The sequence below is a fragment of the Molothrus ater genome, chromosome 21 (genome assembly GCF_012460135.2).
Source record: "Molothrus ater isolate BHLD 08-10-18 breed brown headed cowbird chromosome 21, BPBGC_Mater_1.1, whole genome shotgun sequence".
Lineage (NCBI taxonomy): Eukaryota > Metazoa > Chordata > Aves > Passeriformes > Icteridae > Molothrus > Molothrus ater.
Window position 1 is genome coordinate 10,675,775 of NC_050498.2, and position 20,979 is coordinate 10,696,753.

Sequence of the window (20,979 nt, forward strand, 5' to 3'; positions counted from 1 at the left end):
AGCCACGAGCCTCTCCAGCAATAACACTGTGTTCTACAGCTTCAGGAGTAACTTTCAATTTGTGAGGAGGAGCTATTTGCAGAAATATCCTTCAGAACCATCATCTTTCCACAGCAGGACAGAAAGAGCCAGAGCTGAGTGGCCAGTGCACTCCTCTGCCTACACATACACTGTATAAAACCACTGAGCAGATTTAAAATATTGTCCTTTGCCATGCAGGAAAAAAATAATTCCCAAGAAATCTCTTTTCTTTTAGGAAATCAACTGTGCATTAATAAAAGGAGAGTTGTTCTTTGGATATCTTTGATTTAACTTTGAAAAGTTAAAGACAAAGCTTCCTGACAAAAATGAAGTTCTTAGATATTCAACATGTGGTTCCATAAAACATCAATATCCTTATGTGTATACTGTAACAAGTAACAATGGTTAATCAAAAGGAGCCAGATTCTTCCTTTCCACAGAATAAAATCAGCAAACTTGATATTATCCTGTATAGTTTAAAATTAAAAAACTCCAAACAAATCCCAGTTTAGTAAAATACTTCAAAACATAACTAATGCAATCTCAAATCATGCTGCTGAAACCAGACAAAGCCATTAGTACAAAATACACCAAGAATCACTTTGGTTCATTAGCAACTCCAGTCAGTTACCTTGTGATGCAATTACTGATATTTTCTTGTAAAATACTGGCTTGCCCACAACTTTTGCATTTTAAACATGATTACTATTCTGCTCAGTTACAGGAAAAATAACAGTATTTAATAAAAGTCTAGATTTCCATTCTGGTTGATTCATACTTTATATTTTGAGGTCACTGCCAAAGAAAAGAGTAAGTCTGAACTTTTAAAAACAATGCTCTGAAGCAACTCACAGATCTAAACCCTAACACAGCAAGTTACTTAAAATGGAAAATTTGCTTTTCTCAGGAAAGAATACAAGTGCTAAAACTGGGGTTTTCTCACTTAATCACAAAGGAAACAGAAGAAAATGTGTCAGAAACAAGTCCCACGAGCCTCTTTCGAGTACCCCACAAATATTAATTGTTCTTTGCCCAGGATGCAAGCTCAGGTTATCTGCCAGAGTGTTAAAGCAGCTCAACAGACCCAGATTTTTCTCAAAACCAAAGGAAACATTTTTCTTCCACAATTTTTTAATTTGAAGATGGTGGCAAGACTAGAAGAGTCAGAATATTAAATACTAAGCAGTAATGTTAAAAATGTCTCATTTACTCAAATAGGCACACAGAGAATATTTAAAATCTAACTTAATTCCAGTGTTAATTGAAATGAAAGCTATTTTGTGCCAGAATTAGTAGAATGATTTTACAGTGAGGTCAAATAGACTGAAGTGAAGATATTTTGAACAAACAGCAAAAGATTTCTGTTGTGCTTTGAAAGAAATGGCTAATAAAAAGGTCTCCAAACTTACTGATTTTTTGTTTTCCTTTTTTTCTTTTACGGTAGCTTTATTCAGTAGAGAGTGGCAAGTTGCCTACAGAACAGAGATGAGCACAAACAAGTCACAGCACCAACTACATACAGCAACAAAAAACCAATGTTGACTTGTACATAAATTACACAGTAAAATGTAACAAACATAACCAACAGAAAATGAAATATATAAACTAAAGACTGATGATGGAGTTTTTATTCCACAGTTTTATTACATCTTATTTACAAAGCACTAAATACAAAACAAGCAAATGTTGAATTTCAATCATTTCTACTATTTCTGGCTAGATTAAAAGTCAAACCACATCAATGTGCTCATGATACACAATCTTGGGCCTTAAATGGTGTATTCAGCTTTCAAATGTATTTTACCATCCCCAAATAATTTCAACAGTACAAATAGTAGTGTTATACCTTTGAAACACATATTGCTTTTTAAATTAAATTTAGAGTTTTAAATCTTCCCAATGTTTCTCTGTGTGTCCTTCAATTTGGTTAGACCTGTGAACCATCAGGGTTATTACACTGTGAGAGGTAACTGCCATAAACACTCTCTGGACAAAGGAAGAAAGAAGCTACAGCCTACAGTTAATTTATTAGAGATTTCCAAGTCAAGAGATCCGACTTGATTGTGCTTATTTCTGCATTTCACTGAGATGCAGAGGGACCCACCACGAAGGCCCCAGTTCTGTTTTACTGCAGCAGCCCTGAGCAAAGCCCCAGCCCTCGTGCTGCTCCCCAGGCAGAGGCAGCAACGCTCCTGGGAGCTGGGACAGGGCTGGGCATGCCTGGGAGCCTCCAGCAGCAGCCAGGGCCGGGTCCCAGGCAGCCTGCAGCACTCAGCCACCTCCAGAGGGTCACACTGGCACTGAGAGCTGCCACAGCCCAGGATGGAACAGGATGAAGAGCAAACAGCCCACCCAGCGCAGCCAGGAGAACCCTCTGCTACGCACGCTGAACTGAAAGCGGGCAGGACCCATGGACACTTAACCACTGGCACCTCTGCCAGCCCTCCCCGGGTCATCTCCATGAGTGGCTCCTGCAGCAGTTGCACACACTCTCTATTCACTGGGATACTGCAGCAAGAGGAGAGTTTCCACCCTGCTTTCACAAGAAAACCCAAGGTGTTTGTGGGCATTGGATGGAAGAGGCAGCACAGATGCTCTGCGGGCGTTACTGTGAGCATGCCTGTTCCACACCACACTCCTGAACATACATTACCTGTGAGGAGCCAGGTGAATCTGACCCAGAGGAAAGCACTCACTGGGCTCTGCTCCCAAACAGAAACACCAGCCAGCAAAGACACCAATATCCAACCAAAGACACCGTTTCTGTGAGCTTGCTACAGTGATTAAAACTAGCTACTGATCATTTACAGAACACATCCGGTGAGCATTCTTTGCACAGTTACTTTAACACTCCAAGCATGAAAAAACCACCACAAAATTCAGTATAATTTACTCTCACACTAGTGCTTGGGATGGAACATGTTCACCTTTTTAAAAGGGAAGTTATCTTATAAAAATCACCTATTTGGTTCTTACAATAAAAATGGATTAATGCCCCCAAATCAGATCCTGGTTGTACTTTCTTTCAGATAAAGGCTAGACCTCAAAACTCCCTGAAATTTTAAGTACAAAATCTTCATCACAAATAGTGTTAGTCAAACACTTGTACAGAAATCTAGTTGCTACTAGAAACAGTTAAAGTAGTAAATATTGAAGCTAAATATCAGTTAATACCACTTGTATATCTGCCAGTAAATAATCTCTTTTGGGAACAAATTACCCTTATTACCACAGTCAGTAAAGGCAAGAATAAAGCCAACAACCTTGGAAAGGCTTCCATAGAAGAATCTGTGGGAATGGCTGCTGGTGAGCACATTTTTAAAATTCCATTTCATGAAGGAATTACCAATGGTTTGCACAGAAATAATTGCTACCAGTGGAGCACTGAAATGGCAATAATCTGACACATCCTGGCAACAGCATATAAACCCAGTTCTGGGGTGAGGTGTGGGAGAATGCAACATCCAATAACAGAGGAAACAACCAAGGCTGTGTGTGATATTTTCAGTAACACTCAAATACTCTTCTAGTTGATGTCTGGGACACTGTGGCCATGAAGGAGACCGATCTGCCCACTTCATTTCCTGATTACAAAACCCAAACAAATCAAAAAACCCCAAAGTCACTTTGCCACCAAGCCAAACACAGCCACTGTCAGGAAGAGAAACCCAAAGCCTTCAGAGGCTGTTACAGAGCTCTCAGTGAGGAACAAGGCTCAGCATCTGCACACATGCTTCAGTGCAAGGGCTCACAGGAACAACCCCAGACCACAACAGTCCCAACACACATTCCCTGTTCTCACTCCCAAGCTCTGGGGACTGCAGCAGCTGCCCTGATGACCCCAGCATCACCCCAGCATCTCCTGTGCAAATGACAGGATTTCAGCTACTCATCATTAGTTCACACAGGTCAGAAAATCCATTTGCTTGGCTTTGCCTTAGACCTGAATACAGACTTTGGCTGAAAGAGCAGAAGTAGCTCTTCCAGAGCACCTCCCTGAGACCACAGCTCCAATATTCCACCAGGCACAGCATTTCTGTGACATGCTCCAACTGCACTGGAAACTGTATTCCCAGTGAGCCTCAAGGGAACTCTTACTCAGATTTTTAGCAGCAGCTGAATCCATCAGAAACACACAAGGAGATCCAGCAGGACACTGGGCTCAGCAGCCACAGGACAGAGCAGAGGAGCTGGGGATGGAGGTCAGGGAACCTGGGCACCTTCAGTCACCTCCCGGCTGCAAACACAAGCCTTAAAACACCCCTTAGCCCCAGTGATCAGACTGGTGTTACTTATCCAACATCCAAAGAGCCTTTAGAGATGCCCCTGTGTCTAGCACCAAGCTCCAAAGTGCTGGAATTTCACAAACCAACCCCAAGCTTAGGGGCAGGCAAGCACTGCAGGCATACCTGGTATAAACAATGGCACACACTGCGCAGCTGGGGTGGGAACTCCGAGGAGGAATTAATGATTGCCTGAAAAAACTTGTCTGTCATTTGCAAGAGACTCCTCTGGTTTTCTTCAAGGCTTTCTGTGGGCTCCAGCCTGAAACAGACCCACACATGTATGACCAGCCATCAAACACAACACAAGCTGCACTTACATCCCTGGTAAGAGCCTCATTTCCCCTTTTTCTTATGGAAATACTTGGGATCTTTTACACAAAAGTTTCCATCATTATTTTAAACCACATAAGGTACAAATAAAAGGCCCTGTAAAACTCAGTAATGAACAAACAGCTGAAGGTGACATTCTCTCAGACCATTTCATACAAACACATGCGTGCACAATTCCAACTGAAAATTGCATTATCAGTTCATGATGGTTTATCTGAAAGGAATTTTGAGGTAGACACAGTTGATGGTTAAAGCATTCATTAGAAGGCCTATCTTTGGATAAGCTACTAAAGAGATGAATACTTTTGATTTTTCTAAGAGTTAGAAATAATTTAAAGCAACAGAGCAAGAGGGCTGCAGAGACAATGAACATGTCTGGAAAAGTGAGAGGTACAACAGTATGAAGCATGAGAGAAATATCTGCAACAAGGAAAAAGGAATCCTATTACAGACAATGAGTGGGAATCATGTTTACAAATAAATACATTTGCTGCTCGCCCTGAATCTCAAACCTTGTTGGATCCACCTCAAAGCTGACATGCTGCCACTCCGGGGATGTGATCACAGTCCGCAGCAAGGGCTCCAACAGCTTCTGCAAATATGTAGCACCATAGACCTGTGTGCAGGGGAACAGGGACAGAGCCCAGATTGACACAGGAATGCTGCAAAGTTCTGGAAGCTTTCAACAGCCTGAAAACACTTGGGCTGTTTTGGCATAAGCCAAATTCCTGTAAAACTCGGGTTTGTGTATTATAGTCTCACCTCTGGAACACAACCAAGACCAATTTCTACAGGTATTTTAATTAATTTCCAATTAGAGAAAAATAACAACTACATTGACCAGCAGACATTCTTTCTTAGAGCACTGACTCCACACTTCACCTCTGTTTGTACACAACTTTTTAAACTGAAATGGGAGCACAAACAAGACCTCGGAATTTAGCAGGAAGAGTCCTCCAGCTGGCACTGGCCCAGAATCACTCATACAATTGAACCAGTCAGAAAGGCAAAAGTTTAGTGCCAGAGGGATACCTACTTTTTAAGGGCCTGAGCATAAGTGTTCTACGAGATTCACTTCATGAAATGTTAAAACACAAAAAGAAATCTCCCTAAACCTAACTCCTTAAACTAACTTAAGTTAGCTGAGACTAACTCAAACTGAGATCCAAATCTGTATGGCCTGTATCTAATCCCATTACTCAAGTGCTTAACCCCACAGACAAGCAGCTTTGTATTTTCATATTACTAAACTTTTCCTGCTATTGAAAACATCTGTACCAGAGGAAAAAAAAAAAAGAGATTATGTACCTTAAAACAGAAAGTCATTATTTTACTGGCTAAGCTGTTTCCTCGGAAGAGTGTCTGCATGGAGTCTGCCAACTCGACCTCCTTTGAGAACATATTCCAGAGGAGCTGGTAGAGCAGGTGCCGGGAATCAAAGAGTGTGACCAGGACACGAGCCAGCTCATCCTTAAAGGGAGGAGGAAGAGTTAATCTGACTCGCAGGGAGCCAAGGCAAGTATGAAACCCCAGCACCATGACAAAACCACCGAGCAGTTTGCAATAAAGCTTTAGGTCTGCTATGGGCTCTGGCAGGTAAATATCAAATTACACAAAAACAATCTCTCTGCAAATGTTTCCTATGCTACTGCTTGTCTAAAAATCGGCCTCAGGATATCCAGCCCTACAAGTTCATAATGGTTATCCAGACAGACAAGCAGTTACTCTGCTGTGTAACAAAGCCCAACTCATCTTGCTAAAACCTAGAAGAGCAAATACAATTCTGTGTGTCTGCATCACAGCACACACCACCTGTAATAAATAGCCAGCCCAGATGCATTTATTAATATAACTGTATATAAATCGTTCCTAGACATTAACTAAAATCCAAGATCTGAACTCAGATTCAGTACATTTTTAAGAACACACAAAGAAAGGCTAGCTAGAGTCAGTGGCAGCTCTATTCTCTCTGTACCAGACTGTTGTGGCACTTTTTATTTCACGCCTTATTATTTTAACAAAATGTAGGAAATAAAACTAACTTACCCACTGAGAACAAGGCACCACATTGGCTAAAGCCATAGCAATAGGAAGCTCCCCCTGATCACCCATCATTGTAACCAGCTCCACCAATCTCTCAAAGCGATCTGCTAGCACTGTTTCTGCCAAGGTATCAAACTCCGTCCCCTGCTGCAGGATCTTGGTGAGGACTTCCATAAAGGTGGCTCTGGTCTGGAGGTCTTTATGGTAGCCCAAGCCTGGGGGAGAGAGCCAGCAGCAGTGAGGGGGATGCAGGAGCAGGGGGTGGGCAGCAGGCAGGTGGGGCGTTACCTATGGAGTGCATGAGGCCGCTGTCCACGTTGGCGTTGAGCAGGTTGGACATGGCCAGCACGGTGCAGTGCCGCAGCGACGCCAGCCTGCGCGACATGCCGCGCTTGCGCCCGCCCGCCGCCGCGCCCTCCTCCTCCGCCTCGCTGCAGTCGTTCAGCAGGTTCATGAACAGCGTGAAGTACCTGGGGACAGGCCTCAGGGTCACGTGCGCCCTGTGCCGGGAGCCAAGGCACAACCAACCTCCCAAAGCTCACCCATGGCAGCCAAGGCACAACGACCCCTCAAAATCCTCACCCATGGCAGCCAAGGCACAACGACCCCTCAAAATCCTCACCCATAGGAGCCAACGCACAACCAACCTCCCAAAGCTCACCCATGGCAGCCAAGGCACAATGACCCCCAAATCCTCACTCATGGGAGCTAACAAACCCCCCAAATCCTCACCCATGGCAGCCAAGGCACAACCAACCTCCCAAAGCTCACCCATGGCAGCCAACGCACAACGACTCCCAAATCCTCACCCATGGGAGCCAACGCACAACGACCCCCAAATCCTCACACATGGGAGCTAACAAACCCCCCAAATCCTCACCCATGGCAGCCAAGGCACAATGACCCCCAAATCCTCACCCATGGCAGCCAATGCACAACAACCCCCCAAATCCTCACCCATGGGAGCCAAGGCACAACCAACCTCCCAAATCCTCACCCATGAGAGCCAACGCACAACGACCCCCCAAATCCTCACACATGGCTGCCAACAAACCCCCCAAATCTTCACCCATGGGAGCTAACAAACCCCCAAATCCTCACCCATGGCAGCCAATGCACAACAACCCCCCAAATCCTCACCCATGGCAGCCAAGGCACAACGACCCCCAAATCCTCACCCATGGGAGCCAACACATAACAAACCCGCCCAAAACCTCACCCACAGCAGCAATCACACAACAAACCTCCTCAAACCTCACCCTGCCCCAAGGAGCCTCCTCATGGCACAGCCCAAACCTTAACTGTGCCCCAACAACCTCCCTTTGTCCCAAACCCGGTGTGCCCCCATTCTCCCCAGCACTGGTGTGCCTCTATCAATAAATGTCTTCAAAGAGAGTTTAAGTTTTGTGGATAAAAATAAATAAAATACAGTATCAAACCAAGCTGATCCTAGCCATGACTGAAACGCACATCTGCATTAAGCAGAAACAAAGCCAAATTTTCTAGTTATTTTTTAACTGAAAATGTTTTCATAAACCTACAAAGCAGAGATTTTGAAATAGGCCAAAGAGGTAATTCCTCTTGGGATAATAAAATTATTTCTGCTGGAAGAAAAGCACAGTTTGTAATAAAGGTCATATAGGGCTTCTCTTCAGAGTGATTGTATAGAGAAACAGTTAAAAGTCACTATTTACTTGAGAAATAATTGAGATTTTGCTTCCATCAACTCAACACCATCTCCTTCTTCAGGCTGGAGTGGAAGCCCAGCAAGAAGAGAGACCACTGCTTCCATACTTGCCTGGTCCAAATCTCTGAAAAATAAAATGTAACAAATACAAGTCACTTTTACTTATAGCTCTACCTGCAATCAAATGCTGTTACAGTGAAGAGTGCCCCTTACCTTGTCAAGCATTTCACATCCTCATCTGTTGCTTGATTAGATGTTCCCATTACCCAGTCTGTCAAATATTCCACCATTTTGTTCCTGTTACACATAAATAGATTGTTTAAGCTTTGTTGGGGTTTTTCCACCAGTCTGTATCACACATTAAATTGTTACACGTGTTCAGTACCATCACAAACTAAGTAATACTTAGATGCAGCACCAGGCTCATAATCATTCTGAAGACAGACAAGGGAACTCTCCCTGCACCAGGAACACTGCTGTGACAGGGCTTTGATTTCTTTTTTAACCACCTAACCAGAGAAAACTACACTTGCCCACAGTACTCTACCCTATCAGTTAGGTAATGCCACCCTTACCTGAATTTCATTTCTTGACAAAATGAAAGGTCATCTCTCCTCTCCATCATTACTTCTACCAACTGACAGAGCTTTGTTTTTATTTGAATGGCATGTACCAGATTTCCAAGCACACGCACATACCTGAAGAAAAAAGGCAAAAAGGATTAATTAAATACTTCATGCTACTTCACTCCTCTGCCCCAAGTAATCCTCTGCATCAGCAGCAAATTTCTTCTGGCCAAAATTTTCTATCAGTGTAAAACTAAACAGAAATCTGCCCTTCAGCTGGTTTTTAACCACTAACATCAATGTACAGAAAAGTAACCAGGAATGCCTATGGCAGTAGGGCCAAGCTATGGAATGGTCAGGTCTTTAAAACAAAACAGTCACTCTTCAGCAATGCACTTTATGCTACACAACTTCCACAATTACTGAAGCTGTCAGAACCATAAGGAGGAGCAGAAAATCAGCTGCTGCTTCTCCATGGACACAAGCAGGAAAGATACAAACTAGAAGGCTCCAACTCACTTCTAAAACATAATGCCTGTGTATAGGAAGGTCAAGAGGGCTCCTTACCTAACCAGATTCAGCATCATTGTCTCAATGCTCGCTTGGCCAAGGTGTTCTGAGCTCCCTTCTGTGTGATTGTCAAGCAAATTCTTCATTATAGCAATGGTTTGCTCTACAAATTGTGTGTTGGTGTCAGTTAACAAGACCTACAGGATGAAAATTTCTGGTTAATTTTTAACACATAAAACCAAAGAAAGGGTATTTGCCAAATATACTGCAAGATTTCAAAAATCTCATGGACAAGCATTTTTCTAGTTACCACCAAGCCAACAGAAGTCCAATACATGTCACAATTCAATATGTGAACACTGCCAGCCATAAGGATTCCACAAACAATCTCACAGATTCTGCACTCAAGAGTTCACTACTCAAGAATGTTAAATACAGCCTGGAATCACAACCACAATAATCATTAACATGTGCTGTGATGATCACTCTGCTCACAGGGGGTGTGCACAGAACACAAACAGGGATCCATTTCATCGCCCAGGGGAAAGACAGGACTGACACAAACGTGAATAATATCACACAACTGTGAATCACCTGTCCTTGAGAATCAAAGAACTTGCTGATGGTATTCTTCAGTTTGTTGAAGAGCATGGGATAGAGCGCTGGACTGAGCTCCAGCCCCACCAGGTCTTTGATGTTGGTGCGGATCTGCAGCCCCACCTTCTCGTGGTTGCAGACCATGAGGGTGAGCAGGCGGTCGATGAATTTGCTGACCGGGGTCTCCACGCTGCCCTCGGTGGAGACCATGGAGATCATGGAGCCCTTGCGCTCGTTGAGGGGGCCCATGGGGGGGCTGTAGGTGGCCAGCCCCGCGCTGCTGCGGTGCTGCAGGCACACCCCGCCCAGGGCACACAGGAACCCCGTCATGTTGATCCACTCCTGCAGCGACTCCGTGTCCGACAGGTCGATGGAGCCGCCGCCGCTGACGTGCGACATCCGCCGCTTCACGATCGTCTTGTGCAGGCTCTCGGTCACCTGGGCACAGAGGTCGTTCGCTGAGTTAAAACTCAAATGCCTTAAAATACCTAAGCCTAAAGACTTGTTTTGAATTTCAAAATGTTGAACCAATGGAAAAATTCATAGTCACCTGCCCATCTTCCATTTTGGTCTTTGGATAGTTAAGGATTAGTTTTGTAGCTTGTTCCCATTTTGCATGTGTATCCTCCCAGGCCTGAAAGAAGATAAGACATATCAAGATTTAACTTCAAAACTACTTGTAGCAACAATATTTCTGTGTCTGTTTTTTTAATGTGCACACAGAGCATGTGAAGTGAGAAGTTAGCTCACCTCTGTGTTGCCTGCAGTGGGGTGTTCAATGCGCCTCAATAACGCCATCACTCTCTTCTGAAGAGCTGCTCTCCCTGCAAAGGGCACAGAACATTGAACCAAATTTTTGAAAATCCACCTACATCAAATTTGTGATCTTTGAAAGTAATTATTGAATTAAGAGGAACGTATCCCCCTAAAAGTCTTCAGAAAGGTAGCTTCTTGTTACACAATTGTAAAATCCTCCTGAGCTCAGTCACCCAAATTCCTTACACTTTCTAGCAATTCTAATAACTTAAGACATTCCAGGAAAAGCCAGAGCAGCACGAAATCAAGAACCTCGACCTGTTTAAAGAACTCAAACACAAGTAACAGTCTTTTGTCCAGGTACAAACTTACTTTAACTGACTCATGACTCTTACCTGTTGACATCATGTTGCTCACAGATGCAAACTCCATGAAAGTGTTGTAGTTTGGCAAAAAGTTATGCACTGAGACCTCATCTACTCCACATCTGATGTCGGCCTCCTCACAGAGGTGACGGAAGCAGGACATGGCCACCAGGACAGCCTCGATGTCTGGGCTCCACAGGAACATGTACAAGGCCACTTCCAGCTTGGTCTGGGCTTGGCGGCAGATGGGGGTTCCGCTGCAGCCTGCAGTGCTCTCCTGGGAAACACACAATTCCCAGCTGGGGAACATTGCCTGTGAAACTTCAGCCCTGGCCAAACTGGGTTTGAAACTGCTTTTGTTCTAGTAGGAATAAGCCATCCTAAAAAGGATCAGAGCTCATATATGCTGTCACAATGCTGTTTGCAATCTTAATCAAAAAAATCCACCAACGTTTTCACTGAAAAAATGTTACTTTGTAAAGTCTGAAACATCATCGTTAACCAGCACATTAACTCTAAAAGTAATTTAATTTCTACTTGCCCACAGGGTTTTTCTCAAGTGTTAAAATGAACTATCAGCATGTATTACTTACTATGGAAGAATTGCCCTTCGCTTTCCTCAGGGTAGCCCCTGGTGCACAGCGCATCATTTCCTCATGGTCAAGAGAAATTTGACTAGTTCCACTTCCAGAGACATCATAAAGGAAAAGGAAGTGGCAGGAACTCCTGTCTGATTGCTACAAAGAGAGGGGAGGAAAAGAATTTATCAATTGATACTTTAAAAGAGTAAAAGACATAGATCTGAGGAAGGCAAAAAGCTCTTGGGCATTTACACAGTACTTTTTCCACTGCTGCACTCAGGGTGTTATCAAGTTCCTTGTGTTAATGGTATCCTAGACTGATATTTCCCCCTAAGAAATACATTATTTGATACTTTAAGAATATCAGAAAGAAGCAAGTCAGAATTCTGGGACTTAGAAGAACCTGAGATCCAAAAGGCAACTTCCTCCATCCATAAGCATGTGTATTTTACCATTAACTACCTTCCCTTTCTCTCACCTTGAGGACTATTTCCCTGTATTAAGCAAAGAGGCACAAGGCACATGTGAAACATTCATTTTCTAGGCAAGTAGAGCAACCTGTGCAGCTAAAGGGAAAAAAAAATCCCAAACCTAACTTTAGGTACCAATTCTAACCAAGGTGCCTCACAAAGCAGAGAGGAAATCAGACAACAGAACATGTAGGAGTAGCTACCAAATCTCTTCCAATCAAAAATAACCTGGTAAATAAAGGAAGTGACACCAACAGAGAACAATTCATGTTAATGATCCTAACAGGGAGATGGTAAACGTTCACTTACTTTGTTTTTTAGCAGAAATTTATTCCTACAGATGAGAATCTCTCGCAGCCACTTGAGGATTTCTGTACTGCTGAGCATCTGATGACTTGTGAGCTTCTTGCAGATATAAAAAAGCATTTGTGAACTGCAGTAAAATGAAATTCAGCATCAGCCTTCTGATGGAACACCAACACTTCTGAAGGTATTACACTACATTTCACATAGAAATAGGCACTTAGCATGAACACCCTGTGCAAACACTACCCTGGGCTTCCAGCAGTACAACAGAGAGGTGAGAGTGTGCATGGACAGGCCAAGCTCCCCTGGGACCCTTCCCAGCGCCCGCGGCCTGGAGCAGCTGAAGCCCCGCGGGCAGCCCGGCCTGGAGCTCCAGCTCTGCCCGGGACAGAGACAGCACAGACAGGGCAGCACGAGTTACCTACACTGCTCTGACAACGTCTCAACTCTGCTCTGGAAGGAACACATCTAGGGATGTTCCTTCTTCACATCCCGTCAGGCCTCACACTCTCTGTTAAAACTGCCAAAGGGTCCAAATTAGTGTCAAGTGTGACGGGTTTTCCCCCCGCCCAAAGAGACCGTGAACTCCCTGTTGTTGCAAAGCTTTCCCAAAATACTCACAGCTATTTCAAGAGAAGACAAATCAAAACAGCTATTTCTCTCATTTATATATTAATTTACATACCTGATCTCCCAGAATGTTTCTATAGGAGCATCGGGATTCCACAAGTCAATGCTGTCCAACTGGTGCAGAACCAGCAAGGCCTAAAGCCAAAGAGAGTTTCACTTAAAGACAGAACTTTACAGAGTACCTGAGCCCAGGCAGAGAAACAGGTGCAGTCACAAATTCATTAACTGCTTTAAGAACAACAAAAGATATAAAAAGCATTTTCCATAGAACAGCAAGAGCTCATTGCTACTCGGTGTCAACAGCATTTCACTTTAGTCTTTACTCCACGCTCATACTGCAGAGCCAGAGGTTTTCCCTGGTATTTCTGCCCAAAGCCACGCTGCACACACACACACAGACACAGACTCTGTGTTGCAGGAGAGGCTGTGGCAGCAGCAGTGCCCACCCCGGAGCCCCGGGCTGTGCCCCTCACCTCCATGGCCTCCTGGGCGATGTCGGGCATGCTGGACTGCGGCACCAGCTGCACCAGCCCCGTGATCAGCTCGGCCGTGCTGCCCTGCGAGTCGGGGCCCTGCTTCCTGGGGTTCTGCATGGAAACACACAACACAGGCTCAGCTGCAAAGCCTTCCCTTGCTTGACCACACTACTGACAGCTCCTGCAGCACTCCTGCTGCTGAACTAGGGGGATCTGGGGATCTTTCACAGAATCTGTCGTTTTATTTTTAATCCGTAACATGCCTTGCATATCATGTCTCTGACAGAACTGGAATATTTTTGTATTAAACCATCACAGGCCTGAGAAAATGGAAGATCTAAGACAGTACTCATTGAAATGATGACTAATTTCCAACCCCCTTATTTTAATTTTCTTCTATTCCCCTCTCCTTCCCCCACCTTCCCCTTCAGAGTCACAGAACTTCATGCTCCCCCTCATTGTGTTGCTCTGATTCTGTAAAGTCTCTTAGTTTCTTTTTCCTTTAAAATCACAGGAGCATCATAGCCAGAGAAAAAGATGAGTAGGAAGTGTCCTAGATGGTCAGGTGACCATTAATTTTTACTCATTTGGTAGCTTCAAAAGTACATTCCACTCTGACTGAACAGTATGACAGTAGGATTTACTTACACATAGCAAAAGCTTTGGATCTGCATGGATCAGTTTCACCAAGGACAGCAGCAAGAACTTGTAGCTTCTGGTTTCCAAATCAGTAGGTTTTTCTTTAAATTTAAGGCTTGTCATTTTCTCCTTAAATGTAAGGCTCTGATAGAAGGAAAAAAAAATCACAGTCTTCATCAGGAAAGTAGTCAAACATAACAGTTATAATTAAACATCTTATGAAATGTATTGCTTTTATCATCTATAATTCAAGGAAAAGTTTAAAAGTATACAAAACTCAAGTATAGTCACACAGCCTTCTAGTTCAAAATCCCCTCTCACAGGCAATCACTACTGTATCTTTAAAGCTCCCTTAACAATTGTTTCAGTAAGCTGCATGTGGACGTAGGAAATTTTTTGCAAAAGACACAAACTGTGGCAAAAGAAAAGCGGAAAAAGGACCAAAAAGAATTACTGGTTTTGGTCTGAGACAGAAATAAAAATAAACGTTTCCAACTTGTTCTGAGTACATGAGAGGGAATTCATTCTATAGGCAAAGTAATGTCTTTATTTTCTGCTACAGCCCCAGGCCAGATGCCTGCATGTTCACCTCAACAGCCTCTGGAAAATGAACCTTTCAATTCTAAAAGGCACACAAGGCATCACTTAAATATAAAAATAATCTGCCTTCAGCTGAAAAACCAGTGAACTTCTTGTAAGTTTTGAACAAAAGGAGAAAGCCTAGTTTGAAATCACCCTCAAGGTAAATGATGAGCTATGACATGGTATGATTAACTTCTACAGGAAATTAGGTCTTCATGTTATTTCAATAATTAGTTATTGTGCAATATATGGAATAAAACCTACCACATAAAGCATCTGATCAAGAAATTGATAGCACAGTGGTAGAGGCAGCTAACTCTGCGCTAAGCCTGAGTTTGCCACAGCTCGGGATTTCTAGGAGAGGCACGTGGCAGAAGGAGATGTGTTTCTGTGAAAGCACTTATTGCCTCCACACAATCCAAAGTAAAGAGTGTCAGTGAGAGAGCCAGGCCAGGCCTGTGCAGTGCACCGAGGGACCAACGGCAGCGCGACGCTGACAGACAGCACCGGACAAGGACACACATGGGGGAGTCATGGAGCATCAGTGAGTTCAGGCTGGAAATCAGGAACCAGCTCTAAAGCAGAGCAGGGGCACGGGGGAAGAGCCAACGGTGCCTTCCTGGGGGAAGCAGCTCCACTGGCGCTGCCCGGGGCTGGCGGGCTCTGCGGGTAACTATGCACAGAAAAGTCAGCGCAAGGAAGGGCTTTTCTGCGGTAGTTACGGGTCATACTTACAGCAGCAGAGGCCCAGGGCCATGCAAAGCAGGGGCTGGCGGGCATCTGAGCACGTGGGCAACAGCAGCCAGGCAGAGGGAAAGTGAGAAGCAGAAGACAAAGCACCACCAGTCAGAGCAGGGGTATTGTCAGGGCAACTCTTCTCCAACAGATGAATACACACAGGTGAAAAGCAAGTTAAACATGGAGTAGCTTTCAACCAAAAGCATTGTGCTCATTTGCTCTCCTTTGAGAAGCCCAACAGGAATATTTTTATGTCTCATTTTAGGCTCTCTAAACCAACCTACCAAGACCACTTGCCACAGCAGAAGTCCTCAAGGAATGTTCAGAGGAGAATGCAGCAACACAGCTGTGTGTGGACTTACTGGAAGAATTTGGACGAACTACAAGTCCGAATTTACTCAAGACTTTCTCCAAGACAGCCAAGAATATTAACTTTATTTAATAATGGTTGAAAAATCTTTTACTTTGTTGCTGTCACCAAGACCAAACAGTCAACTTGCTCAACATAAAGCAAGACAAATGAAGATGCCAATCATGGTAAAAGTATCACAGTTTTCAGTGATTGTCTTCACATACAGAATGCTTTGGTTTTTCACATTAAGCAAGGATGGACATGTTAGCTGGCTATTCACAGAGCCAGAAAGCTTAAAATGGACAGTTAGCCACAGAGGACAGCTAGAGGACAAATACTTGTATGTAGCCAGTTTAAAAGCACCAGGAAAACCGAGAGACATTGAACTAGGAACAGCCAATCCCCCAACACTGCAGGGCTACAGAGCACGTGTGGCTCCCTGCTGCTCTGTTCTTCCCCCCTCTGGTGTCCAGCGCAAGGTGCTGAAGAGGAGGGCAGGGCCGGGTGCCCCAGGCGGGCTGGCTGCCCCGGGTGCCGGGTGCCCCAGGCAGGGCCGGGTGCCCCAGGCAGGGCTGGGTGCCCCAGGCAGGGCCGGGTGCCCTAGGGCCAGCTGCCCCAGGCAGGGCCGGGTGCCCCAGGCAGGGCCGGGTGCCCTAGGGCTGGGTGCCCTAGGGCTGGGTGCCCCAGGCAGGGCCGGGTGCCCCAGGCAGGGCCGGGTGCCCTAGGGCTGGGTGCCCTAGGGCTGGGTGCCCCAGGCAGGGCCGGGTGCCCCAGGCAGGGCCGGGTGCCCTAGGGCTGGGTGCCCTAGGGCTGGGTGCCCCAGGCAGGGCCGGGTGCCCCAGGCAGGGCCGGGTGCCCTAGGGCTGGGTGCCCTAGGGCTGGGTGCCCCAGGCAGGGCTGGGTGCCCCAGGCAGGGCCGGGTGCCCCAGGCAGGGCCGGGTGCCCTAGGGCCGGGTGCCCCAGGCAGGGCCGGGTGCCCCAGGCAGGGCCGGTGCCCAGGCTTACCGGGGTCATGCGGATGGCAGGGTGTGCCCCGCAGCCCTGCATGGCGCGGTGCAGCGTGTCGCTGAACATGCTGCGCAGCTCCACGGCGTGGCAGTACACGGCGTCGATCCGCGGCCACCAGTCCAGTGCCGACTGCAAGGCAAGGGCAGCACTGACCCCGAGCCACAGCTCTGGGGCCACCGAGGCTAAGCGTGCCCAACCCTCACCCCACATTCTCTGTACGCTGCACCAGTATGCCCAGTCACCCTGCATGCCCATTATCAAACCTGTAACCTTCAAACAGGCTGCAACTGAAGCAGCGATTCCAAGCCAGCTGCTCACTACAACAGTCTGCCTCCTGAACAGGCACCAACCCCAAGATGTTCTGCACTCACAAGATCTAGCTTGCTATCCACATGGTATTTACTAAGCAGATATTGATCTGAACAGAAGCCCCAGACACTGGGCTGATGAAATACTGCCAGAACTTACGTTTGTGATGATTCGGTGGAGTGAATTTACCAGCACATAATGAAATGTTGATGGGGAATTCTGTGCCAAGCAGATCTACAATAAAAATACATAAAAGCCACTTAGGAATATCTTTGTCTTTGCCATCTTTCTTATCATCCTGAAAAACATTCTGGAGCCTTTTTATTAAATTGACAAAGCTGTCAAATCTGAACAAGAGAAGCCTAATCAGCTGTGAAAAGATTTATCAAAACATGCAGGGATTTATTACTAAGGGATATTTATACAGTTGAACTCATTTATGAGCTTCAAGCTGCTGTTAGCACAGCTTTTATAACTGACAGATTGTCAATAGTATGTAGAGAATGACTTACCATAAGCAGTGTTCTTACCTTGAAGTGCTGGTTATTGTGAGGATTTATGCGGAAGCAGGAAACCAAGCAGTCAATCATCAGGTCTACATCTGCATTCTGATTGCCTCTTGAAAAAGGTTTGCTTGGGTTAAACAGCAAATTCTATATAATTCAGAAAAATATAAATATATAAATCAGATACCATTATTATTCTTGGCTACTTTTAATACAAAACTTTCCATTGAAAACCACTGGTATTCAATTAAGAAATTCAAAATTAACTTCATTATTTCAAATTTCTTCACCGCAATTAGGAAATAGACTTTCTTACCTTAAGATCTACTACCATGGACTGCACTAGCAGGAAAATGACAGAATTATCTTCCCAGTTGATGTACGTAGATGCTTTGCACAGTTTAACACAAGCAATAGCAGCACTTTCAGTCAGCTGCCTGCTCCCACTGTGTCCTGCCAGGGCCTTCCTGAGATTGTCCAGGAACAGCTTCTGCAGAATTCAGAGCAGGGATAGTTATAACCAGACACTGTGATGGCAAAAACCCACTGGGTGCAGCAGCCTGGAGAAATCCTGTCATTATTAAAGACATTCCCTTTGACAGAGCTGGGGCAATCAGAATGGCACAAGAACTGGTTGTGCACTCTCAGCCCTCATGCTGCAGCCACATCAAACCCAGCAGGTGCTGCACCTGTGGGGCTCACAGCCCCTGCAGACCCCAGAACCTCAGCACAGCCATGTGCTGCAGGTGAAGGCAGAGGAAATCACAGCACAGAGATTCACATCTCCAAGGAAGTGGAAAGGTCTGAAATAACGTTGTTTGGGACATACTATCTGTATCAATTACTGACAGTAAAAGAAAGTATGTGAGAACTTAAATAGAGTGCATAAATTTACATATGGCATTGCAATGTGCTCTTGAAGGAGGAAAGACAAAATTAAACATCCCTGAAATACAGAATCAGCAAAACCAAGCCAACTCTAAAAACCAGAGCCAGAATTCATTCTCTTACCTTGTTCATTTTAGTTTCCTCTACCACATCCTTTGCTATATCTTGGATTATCTCTGGACACAGGACCAGGAGGATGATCTGCAGTGGCCACACTGCTGCTTTACGCTTTGTGCTTTCAGCAAAGCCATCCACTAAATCAAACAACTTCTCAGCACAATCTGCATAAAACATAAGCCCAAGTCCAATACCAGTTTTAACTATGAAGAGGTAAAGAACAGGTATAAAAGAGCAGAGGGATAGTTCCACCTACACAGAAGGAAAGTTCTGGTCTGCACAATACTGACATGCTACTGGGGATCAAATGGTCTCAACCCAGTTAAAGACATAGTTTACCTGAAAATATAAATTCTCCTCTCTTTTTCACTAGAGACAAGTAAAGGTGATGTTCTCTAAGTTTTACCCTGTATCAAGATGAAAAATATAAATTTAAAGAGTCTCCATCTTTTGGGGTTTATTTCTTTGTGTTGTGAAGCACAAAATGAATCTCTTTTAAGAGGGGAGTCAGGAAAGAAAACAGACAGGAACATACTCTTGCCTGCCCTGACAAAGGCTGACAGAAATTTGTTTATTTGCAGGTTGCACAAGGAGCAAAGAGGGCACAAAATGCAAGTGAATGCATTTGGTGATATCTGAGAAACCAGCCTTGAACACTGTCATGTGTTATGCCTTACCAGCCATGTCAGTCTGGGGGGTTTGGTACAGCTTTGTGAATTCATCAGGATAGTTTTCCACCCAGTTCCAAAATGCCTGCAGATAATGGGAAACACCTTCACAATCCAGAGCTTCAACAATTTTACTGAATTACACATTTAAACAAAGAGAGGTCTTATTCTTAATTCTAATCACTCACAATTTCTTGCGAAACATATTTGCATCAAAGGAAGGCAGCAATTTTTATTTTATAGTAAATTACTGAATTTCAACTATTCCTAAACTAGAAGAAAGTCTACGAATAAGCAATGGAACAGAAGTACTGAACACTTACCTTCTCAAGACTGTTGATAACAGCTAACTGAGCTACTTTCTTTAGAGCTTTAAACTTGAATACAGTCTCTGTAAAGATAAAACATTTCTGCATTTAGAACAGAAACTTGTTCTAAAAACAACACAGCTTATACAAGATATTTGAAGCACAAAGCAATTTTCAAATCAATGTTTTAATAGTACTTAACTACTCTTAAATACTTCAGTAAATACATGACTGCTTGGAGTAAAACAGAGCAATAAACCCAGATATATCAATTCCACTGTGTCATCTCTGACTAACCAGATTAAAATAGAAATATTTCAAAACACAGGCTCAGATCATACCTTGCAAGAGTCGCTTGAGTTTTGAACAATCCACACTGATGTACTGTAAAAGTTCAATATCATGAACATCAGCATTATCTTCTGAACAAACAGTCAGTTCCTGCAATCTAAAAATACACAAAATAAACAAACTTTTCCATCAGATCCTGCCAGACAGGTATGAACACACCTGTGAGATTATACATTTCAATAGCAGGAGAATGTTCCATCATCTCAGATGAACATTTCCAGATATAGAAATAAAAGATCTTGCACGATTAAGACTTAATATTACAGTCTGGTGCCATCCTCATACTGAAAATGGAGCTAGAAAACCAGTGATGATCTTACAAGATGCCAGTACCTTCTGTGGATTGACTGTGCCCAAGATTTGCCTAAATGCTCCTGTTATCCACCCTCCTGTGGCAGTGACCTCGTCACCCTCTCAAGTAAACATGAGGTCCTGGACTCCTGACACCTTGAGTCTATGCTCGCTGCCAGCAGGTCCTGCCCCAGGTAAGATCAGAGCACACCAGGGACTGCTGCTGCTACTGGATACCACTGCAGTGAGCTACAGCCATTCTTGCTCCACATTTCTCTGGCCTGAGCACACAGGATGAAGTTTAATCACACCAGTTTAAACACAACAGCATCTTTTCACACTGCTGTCTCAGAGAATTTACTCAGCATCTCCCAGGCACCAAGCCACTGATCACTGCAGCATCCGTTCCACAAACTGGGGACTGCCACGGCTCCTTCCAAGGCTACAGATGTGTTTCAGACATGGAATGGGATTTCTAGTACTAGACACAAAAGCAGTTCTTCCTGTCTTCAGCACCAGGGAAACTTAACAGCCCTCGCTGGGAATGGGAAGGTCCCCACTGCTGTGCTTTTCATGCCAAAAATCCCCCAGCTGCTGT

At 44.5% G+C, this 20,979-nt stretch overlaps 1 protein-coding gene across 3 annotated transcripts in view; it reads right to left on the minus strand.

Moving 5' to 3' along the window:
* Window positions 1–20,979, minus strand: part of NF1 (neurofibromin 1) — a 73,946-nt gene that overhangs the window by 40,939 nt on the left and 12,028 nt on the right. For 2 of the 3 annotated variants that reach the window (XM_054517029.1, XM_036395153.2), the window contains exons 5-31: window positions 20,081–20,187; window positions 19,755–19,822; window positions 19,441–19,516; window positions 18,770–18,927; window positions 18,075–18,248; window positions 17,783–17,905; window positions 17,412–17,486; window positions 16,941–17,072; window positions 14,273–14,407; window positions 13,622–13,735; window positions 13,204–13,283; window positions 12,522–12,645; window positions 11,755–11,898; window positions 11,192–11,438; window positions 10,791–10,864; window positions 10,591–10,674; window positions 10,038–10,478; window positions 9,501–9,640; window positions 8,943–9,065; window positions 8,581–8,664; window positions 8,375–8,491; window positions 6,969–7,150; window positions 6,684–6,895; window positions 5,946–6,107; window positions 5,150–5,253; window positions 4,431–4,566; window positions 1,431–1,493 (exon numbers count right to left, since the gene is read on the minus strand). In XM_054517029.1, coding sequence (XP_054373004.1) covers window positions 1,431–1,493; window positions 4,431–4,566; window positions 5,150–5,253; window positions 5,946–6,107; window positions 6,684–6,895; window positions 6,969–7,150; window positions 8,375–8,491; window positions 8,581–8,664; window positions 8,943–9,065; window positions 9,501–9,640; window positions 10,038–10,478; window positions 10,591–10,674; window positions 10,791–10,864; window positions 11,192–11,438; window positions 11,755–11,898; window positions 12,522–12,645; window positions 13,204–13,283; window positions 13,622–13,735; window positions 14,273–14,407; window positions 16,941–17,072; window positions 17,412–17,486; window positions 17,783–17,905; window positions 18,075–18,248; window positions 18,770–18,927; window positions 19,441–19,516; window positions 19,755–19,822; window positions 20,081–20,187 — 3,679 coding nt within the window. The remainder of the gene's footprint in view (window positions 1–1,430; window positions 1,494–4,430; window positions 4,567–5,149; window positions 5,254–5,945; window positions 6,108–6,683; window positions 6,896–6,968; window positions 7,151–8,374; window positions 8,492–8,580; window positions 8,665–8,942; window positions 9,066–9,500; window positions 9,641–10,037; window positions 10,479–10,590; window positions 10,675–10,790; window positions 10,865–11,191; window positions 11,439–11,754; window positions 11,899–12,521; window positions 12,646–13,203; window positions 13,284–13,621; window positions 13,736–14,272; window positions 14,408–16,940; window positions 17,073–17,411; window positions 17,487–17,782; window positions 17,906–18,074; window positions 18,249–18,769; window positions 18,928–19,440; window positions 19,517–19,754; window positions 19,823–20,080; window positions 20,188–20,979) is intronic. The other variant, XM_036395154.2, reaches the window with a different exon arrangement.